At 36.4% G+C, this 8,838-nt stretch overlaps 1 protein-coding gene across 1 annotated transcript; it reads right to left on the bottom strand.

Annotated features, from left to right (window-relative positions):
- Nucleotides 1-7,663: 7,663 nt before the first annotated feature.
- On the bottom strand, nucleotides 7,664-8,357 carry LOC130974760 (uncharacterized). The gene is made up of 3 exons (XM_057899615.1): nucleotides 8,238-8,357; nucleotides 7,924-8,162; nucleotides 7,664-7,862 (listed from the first exon to the last, which is right to left on the bottom strand). The coding sequence occupies exons 1-3, from the start codon at nucleotides 8,355-8,357 to the stop codon at nucleotides 7,664-7,666; spliced, it is 558 nt and encodes a 185-aa protein (XP_057755598.1).
- Nucleotides 8,358-8,838: the final 481 nt, after the last annotated feature.

Here is an 8,838-nt window from a genome sequence, read left to right as displayed (position 1 = left end):
CATAAGAAATTGGGTCATGCAAGCATGTACCAAATTTCTAAGCTTGTTAAGAAAAACTTGATAAGAGGAATTCCAAACATCAAATTTGATAAGGATATTACTTGTGATGCTTGTCAATTAGGCAAACAAGTAAAATCCTCTTTTAAACCAAAAGATGGAATTTCCACCAAGAGGCCATTAGAAATGTTACATATTGATCATTTTGGTCCAACTAGAACTCAAAGTTTAGGTGGTGAACATTATGGTTTGGTAGTGGTTGATGATTACTCTAGATTCAGTTGGGTACTCTTCCTAGCTCATAAAAATGATGCTTTTCATGCTTTCTCAACTCTTTGAAAAGAATTCAAAATGAAAAAGATTTGAAAATTGCCCACTTAAGAAGTGATCATGGAAAAGAATTTGAAAATCAAGATTTTGAAAAATTCTGTGATGATTTTGGAATTGCTCATAATTTTTCATGTCATAGAACTTCCCAACAAAATAGAGTAATTGAAAGAAGGAATAGAAGCCTTCAAGAAATGACTATGGCTATGCTTTGTGAAAATGATGTTCCAAAATTTTTGTGGGCTGAAGCTGTAAATATAGCTTGTTATATTTTGAATAGGACTATCATTCAAAAAGGGTTAAAGAAAACTCTTTATGAGCTATGGAAAGGAACCCCACCTAATCTTAAGTATTTCCACATTTTTGGATGCAAATGCTTTGTACTTAACAATAAAGATAATCTTGAAAAATTTGATCCAAAATCCTATGAAGGAATGTTTGTGGGATACTCCACCACTAGCAAAGCATATAGAATTTACCTCAAGGAACATAGAACCATAGAGGAATCCATACATGTGTCCTTTTGTGATACTAATTCAATTCCAAGTGCCCTTTTAGATGGTGATACAGGAAGTGAAGCTGATGTGAACCTCCAACCAAGTCAAGAAATTCCCAATGCTATCCCAAGTGAAGAACCTGTCCGTCCAGATTTATCTCATCAGGATGGAGGAGACATTTCAGTTTTGTCTCCTGAACCAGTCAGAGAATCCAGAACAGAACTATCAACTGAAGCTCATCAAGGCAAAACCTTATCCAGAAAGCCAAGAGAATAGAAGTCTATGAAGGGTTAGTCTCATGATTTTATCATTGGTGACCCTTCCTAAGGCGTAACTACAAGATCCTTAAGTAAGAAGCAAGTTTATCAAAGCAATGTTGCTCTCTTATCCCAATTGGAGCCTCACAATGTCAAGCAAGCTCTTAGTGATCCATCATGGATCAAAGCCATGGAAGAGGAGCTTGCTCAATTTGAAAAGAATGAGGTTTGGACACTAGTACCTAATCTAAATGGTAAGAAGGTAACGGGTACTAAGTAGATTTTTAAAAATAAATTTGGTGAGGATGGTAATGTTGTTCGTAACAAGGCTAGACTAGTGGTCCAAGGTTACGATCAAGAAGAGGGTATTGATTTTGATGAGTCTTTTGACCCGGTAGCAAGAATGGAAGCAATTAGATTACTTCTTGCCTATGATGCTCATAAGGTTTTAGAATGTTCCAAATGGATGTTAAATGTGCTTTCCTTAATGGCTTTATAGATAGAGAAGTATTTGTGGCACAACCCCCCGGTTTTGAAAATAAAGAATTTCCAAATCATGTTTTCAAACTCTCAAAGGCTCTCTATGGCCTTAGGCAAGCTCCAAGAGCTTGGTATGAAAGGCTTAGTGTATTCTTGTTAGAAAATAGGTTTCAAAGGGGTACCACCGATACTACTTTGTTTATCAAAGAATCTAATGATGATATTCTTCTTGTTCAAGTTTATGTGGATAATATAATGTTTGGATCGGCCAAAGAAATCCCTGTGTGAAGAGTTTGGAAAACTCATGACTAGTGAGTTTAAAATAAGTTTAATCGGAGAACTAACATTCTTTCTTGGTCTCCAAATTAAACAAACTCCTAGTGGCATTTTTATTCACCAAGAAAAATATGCTAAGGAATTAATCAAGAAATTTGGCCTAGAAAATTCCAAACCTATGGGAACACTAATGCATCCAAATACTAAACTTGAAAAAAATAAAAATGGCAAGGATGTGGATGAAACATGGTATAGAGGAATGATAGGTTCACTCATGTATCTTACCTCTTTTAGACCGAATATTATTCAAAGTGTGGGTGTATGTTCAAGGTTTCAATCTCACCCAAAAGAATCCCATCTTTCGGCCGTCAAAAGAATCATTAGATACATTAAGGGAACTTGTGATTTTGGTTTATGGTATCCTAAATCTGATGACTTTTGTGTAGTAGAGTTTTGTGATGCAGATTATGCAGGAAATCAGATGGATAGAAGGAGAACATCCGGAATGTGTTGCTTCCTTGGAAGCTCACTAAATATGTGGTCAAGCAAGAAACAAGTCACAGTTGCTCTATCGACGGCTGAAGCTGAATATATATCTGCCTCTGCTTGTTTTTCTCAATTAATTTAGTTAAAACTCAGTTAGAAGATTATAAATTGAAAATCAATAGCATACCTTTATTTTGTGATAATATGAGTGCAATAAACATTTCAAAAAATTATGTTCTGCACTCTAGAACCAAGCACATTGAAGTGAGATATCACTTTATTAGAGAACATGTGCAAAAGGGAACTATTGATATTCAATTTGTAAAATCTGAGGAACAACTTGCTGACATTTTCACTAAACCACTGTGTGAAGATAGGTTTTGTTCATTAAGGACCAGTTTGGGGTTGATAGATTTAAGTTTTGTTGATAAATTGTGATTTTATTAATTCTATTTGTTGTTGTCTCGTAGGCAGCAGGGAGACAAAACTGGTCAAGTGATGAACTCTTTAAAGGAAGACTTGTATAAAGCCCAGAAAATTTGTGGATTAAAAATGAAGAACTATGCCCTATTACCCAGCATGCTATAATCACCTTTTAGACCTATGTAAGACAAACTTTGTTCACATGATATGGGCTCATTATCTTTAAATCATAAAACTTTTTTACTTTTTGAAATGAATTTTTCAACATGCCATCACTTTACTCCATTTCAAGTCATGTCAATTTTAATCTTTTATCATTCCTCATGACTTGTATTTTCAGTTTTCATGTTTTTAAAAATTCAAATTAATGTTTGAAAACCGTTTTCATTAATAATTTTGCTAGGTTTGTCCCGAGTATTAATGACAGTTATTTTACTCCTTAAAAGCAGATCATATCAGAGGGTAGCTGTTTGTGACACCCTTGTTCTTTATACTGTTTTGAATTCCATTCCCATATCTTTAGCTTACTTCATGATTCGTCATATACGGGACTGTGTGAAAAGTGATAAAAGGAGTAACTTGCCATATGGTATATTTTTGACTTATTTGATTGAGCATTTTAATGTTGATTTGAGTAATGAGCCTGTTGAGAATAAAGTGTCTACAATCAAAGGTGTTGGTATATCGCAGCATGCTAAAGGTAAAGATGTTCTCTTAGAGTTTGCTACCATGTCCAAGCAAATAGTAAAATCCAGCAAAGAAGCTAAAAAGCTTGCATTACAAAATGAAAAGGCTTGGCTAAAATCTCATGAAAGGGTAAACTTGCTCTTAAGGCATTTGGATTAAGTTGATGAGGACATGGCTCCTTTCAAGAAAAAAAGATGATGTTTTGGAATCTAATGAAGAAAATTCTGATGCCTAAATTTGCTCCCTGTTGCTGCTGTTGCTGAATGCTCTGTTATTTTGCTCTTTGTGTATTTTACTCAGTGGAACTATTTTCATTTGTCTTGGATGACTATACCAAACTTAACTTTGATGCTGTTCTGTTTTATGCTTGAATTATTATGGATTGCATGGCTTTTCTCTATTTTTTGCAGGATCCCTCCTTGATGACAAAAGGAGAAGAGAAAAAGGGCTGAATTGAAACTATTATGTTTCATTGATTTGTTGCCTTGTTTTGCCCTGTATGTTTCATTGCTCTGTTTCATTGACTTGTTGTTAGGGGTGGAAACAGGTCAGGCCAAGTCAGGCTTTGCTCTTAGCAGACCTAGCCCGTCATACAGTTAATTGGCCTAAGCCTGACCTGCAACCTGTTATAGGCTCTTTATAAAGTATTAGGCCTGGCCTGTTATTCAGCCTGGCCTAGCCTAAAGCCTGTTAAAAGGCCTGATAATTTTTTTTACAAAAATAAAAATATTATTTAAAAAATTATTTTTTAATAAAAATAGTTATATGTAATATGTCATATATTTAATATTTATAAAACATTTTAAACTTTTAACATATTTAAAATATACAAAAATATTTATAATAAAATATAATAAATTTAAAATATCTCATAATTTTATTAATAATAAATAATTATTTATATATTTAATTATATTTTAACAGGTCCAGGCAGGCCTGACAGACCTATAAGGCTAATTAGTAAACATGGGTCTGGCCTATTAACGTATTAAGGCTTTTAAAAGAGCCTGGGCTTGTACATATTTTATAACAGGCCAGGCCAGGCCAGGCCAAACACAGGCCAGGCTGCAGGTCCCTGGCAGGCCGCCTGGCCTTTTTTACTCTGTTTTATGCTCTGATCTGGCTCTGTTTTGAGCACTTTGTGGATTAATTTCGGCTTGAGCTTTGATTGTCATTGATAAATTTATTTGCTCAAATGCATGTGTGCTGACTGGACTATGGAATCTTATTAAGGTGTTCGAAAATCATTTTCTTGGGAAAATATGGCTCGGTCTTAAAAGATCCAAATTCTTGAAATTTTTATCTTTTAGGAATCCTTTGGAGCTTGTACATAGTTTTTTCTTTCTTGAATATTGTGTTAATCAGGCACACATTAAGGGGGAGCATTTTGAACAATTGAAAGGGGGAGGATTCGGCCAAATCATCAAAGGAATTTTCTAATCCAAAGACTTTTCAATTCAGCTTTAATAATGTTTGTCATCAAGGGAAGATTGTTGAGTTTGGAAAACTTATATTTAATTAAATGATGGTAAAAAAATATTAAAATATAAGTTAGGAAATTATTAAAATTAAGTGTCTTATTTAATGCTTCCAACGATTTATTTGAGATGTTTATTAGTTTGCAGGAGGAAGAAATTAATTTCTAATTGAGCCAAAAAGATAGAGCAGCCCACTTTGGTCAAAAGAATTATTTTAGCTTTGTGTAAAATTAATTCAAACATAAAGTGGCTAAAATTTGAAATAAAGATAATCACAAATCATAAGCCAGTATTGATAAAACAAATAAAGAAGAAAATGGCCCAAGGATACCATACGTTGATCACAAAAACAAAGGGGCCCAATTTTGTTGAAGCATGTTTTGGTTACCAATTCACTTTGGTGGAATCCAAATTTTAATTAAATTGATTGTATGATTTCCACGGTTACCATTCCCATCTCCAATGGGTTATGGAATTCAAAATTTAATTAACCTGGATTTATTGCATACCTTGAAAACAAGAAAGAGAAAGTTCAATTGATTTGATGGCATTTAATTTTCACACGTTACTAGGCATGGGTAATATAAACATAACTCATTTTTATTTTATTCCTTAATTCCATTGCAAGTTTTTCTCTATTCTCTCTCCTCTCTTTTTTGGTCATGTCTAGCAGGAAAAGAGGGATGAAGCAAGCTATCAGTAAAAATCACAGAGAAGCTAGAAGCAAGGAAAGGGCTAAGGTGATGATGTCCTTAGCAAAAAGATCCACAGTATGGTGTGGCTGAGATCTTTGTCACTTATGGTAAGATGTGGTAAAGAAGCCTCAAGATCACCATGCCTAGAAATGGTGACAGATCCAACTCGGTCAAAGAAAAAGATCCCTAAGGTATGGCTCGTCTCTACTTTTTGTTCATCTATCACAGGAGGTAGCTACTGTAGCTATGTGGAGAAGAAGCAGAAGATAGAGCAGAAGAAGCTGTCAAGGACCAAGGGTTCATCAAGGGCCAAAAATTCTTCTTGGGAACCAAGTCAAGATGGAAGGCTCAGATTGATGAAGCTTGATGAGAAGGGATAACAGAGAGGTAATTGCATGTTGGTTTTAACGTTCGGTTCCCTCTCTTCTCTCTCTGTTCAAACCGGTTTTGCTATTGAAGAAGAAGAAGAAGTTGGCTCGATTCAACCGTTTCAACTTTGGAGGCTTCGCATTCTATAATAAAGGTGAACATCCAAGGCTTGAGACAAGGTGAAAAGAGTGAAAGCACAAAGTTCTCATAGCTACCCAAGCTAACGAAAGTTATTCTCCTTCAATGTGTTTTATGTTGTATTTTTCTGTTTAGTTTTGTCTGTCTTGAGTCTCATGGAAAAAGGCAAACAGTGAGGTTTGTATAAAAAAGCCATAGAACGAAAAAAAGTCGAGTATACAAAATTAAAAGAAAAATCCATAGATGTCCTAAGAGGTACTTTGTACATCTGTGTTATGTTTCATGATTCTTTGGGAATCTCCTTGCAAGTTAGGTTAGTACTTAGCAGTTGAAAGCTTGGTAGGTGACCAAGTCAAGTTCAGGATTGGGGATAGATTCTAGACTTGTCCCAGATAAGAAGGGTAGTTCCTAGGGAGAATTGGTGTCTGTAATCTGTTTGATTATAGTGAAATTCCATCATTGTTGTGATGGAGACTGGATGTAGGCTGCACTGCACTTAGCAGCTGAACTAGGATACTTCTGGGTGTGATTCTCTCTTTCTATTCTACTCAATTTTTAATTTTGTAGGAGACAAGATTGAAAATATCTCCTCACTGGTTACGAGACAAAAAGCAAAAAATATCTCCGAAAGCAATTTAACAGGGCAGCAAGAGTTACTCAGCAAAAGGGGGCTAAGATTCAACTCCCCCTTCTCTTAGCCACTGATTACCATCAAGTGTGTATTATTAGTGCAAAAAGTGTGAAGATAATGTATGAATATAAAAGTCCCTATTTGAGTGAGGAAACACTCCTCTCTATCACAATTCTTTCATATGCATGATTCTTCTATTCCACTATCCTCCTATTTAACACTCCATGCCTAACCAAATATGTAACAAACTTCTCTTTCATGCACTCACACAATCCCTTACAACACATCCTATCCATATGGTAGTCCTGAGTCCACCCTAGCAGCTTCCTCAATCTCTTGGGGTCTTCTCGCATGTTACTAAACCCTCTTGGTTCTTGGGCTTGGGCTCCTGGCTGAGTGATTGTATCAACCACTCCCCCCTATTACCACAATCTTGTCCTCAAGGTCAACATCAGAAAATAACTGACTCAATTCAGATCAGCTAACGCACGTTGCTTTCTCCATGGGCAGACCCTGCCATTCTACAAGAACTTGCACCTCTTCTTCATTATTTTTCAGTTGCACAATTTTACTGTTAGTGATCGCTGCTGAAATTGGATCAAAGGAAGGAACAAAGGGTATATCCTCAATATGAGTGGTAGTGCTTGGATCCCTATAAAACTGTTTTAGCATAGAGAGGTAAAAAACTGGATGAACGGAACTTCCATCTGGCAGCTCCAACTTGTAGCCTACTGCCCTTTCTCGTTTCAGCACCTTGAATGGCCCAAAAAATCTCTTCATAAGCCCAAACCATAACAACATGGCCTATTTAGCTGATGACCTCCACATCTCTGACAGCTTGAATCATCTGAACTAGCCACTATCTATTTTCCTATTGTGCGTATCATCATCTCTTAAACTCTTGACCCCTTGGTGCAAATCCTTAGTTGTGCTCCCTGTGGTGGAATTCCTGATGATCATTCTCGACCATAGCAGCCTTCCTCACACATTCTTCATCAACTCGACTCTTGTTCACAAGTTCTGAGAAAGTCCTGATCTCTATTGGTCCCACTGAGGATATCACTCCAGAGTCCTCTTTAAAACTTAATGCACTTCTACTCCTCAAAGTCTCCAGAAGCACCCTGACAGATACGAGAAAACTGACACAGTTTCTCAAATTTGTTCGTATATTCATCCACTGACATTGCACCATGCTTCAGCTGCAGTAATTCAAGTTCCTTTGCCGTCCCGACTGAGTTCGGAAAGTACTTTTTGTAAAATTCCACTTGAAAGGCATCCCAGGATATAGGATCATCGCCCTGCTGTAGCAGGCGTCGTATCCCCTGCCACCAATGCAGTGCTTCCCTCGTATGCTGATAAGTTGCGAATTCAATGCACTGATCCTTAGGCACCAGTTGCGCTTGTAATTCTCGCTCCATTACCTAAAGCCAGTTATCAGCTTCAGTCAGATTAGTGGTCCCTTTGAATATCGGTGGATTGACTTTCGAGAAAGTTACGAGCGTCATCAAGCCCTGATTTCCATTTCCGCCATTTCTCCCATTACCATGATTCATCTGTTGCCCAAATGCTGCTGTAGTGGCTTGCATAGCAGCATCCATATTCTCCAAAGCAGCCATGAAGTTAACTGGGTTATTCGTATTAGTTTCAGGTTCCTCATTACTAGTTCAACCTCTTCCTCGACAACAACCGCGTCCGCGAGTCGCCATATGTTTCCTGTTCACACCAAACAAGTGATATTAAGGTGATCAGTCTCAATATCAAAAGTTGATGAGCGGATATTTTATACACTTTTTAGTACTATTTTCTTAGTATTTTGGTTATGTTTTGTTAAGTTTTATCAAGTTTTTGTAAATTTTAGTGTGAAAATCACTTTTTGGATGCTAGTTTGAGTTTTTATGGTTTTTCTATGATTTTAGGTTATTTTTGGGTGATTTTGGCAAGTTTTGGAAAAGTCTGACTCAGAGACAAAGAAAGGGCTGCAGATGCTGTCAGATTCTGACTTCCATGCATTCCAACAAGCATATCTTGAGCTATAGAGGTCCAAATGACGCGTTCTTAACGGCATTGAAAAGATAACTTCCAGAGCTTTCCAACAAT

The sequence above is a fragment of the Arachis stenosperma genome, chromosome 4 (assembly GCF_014773155.1).
Source record: "Arachis stenosperma cultivar V10309 chromosome 4, arast.V10309.gnm1.PFL2, whole genome shotgun sequence".
NCBI classification, from domain to species: Eukaryota; Viridiplantae; Streptophyta; class Magnoliopsida; order Fabales; family Fabaceae; genus Arachis; species Arachis stenosperma.
This window is presented reverse-complemented; position numbering and strand designations above follow the sequence as displayed.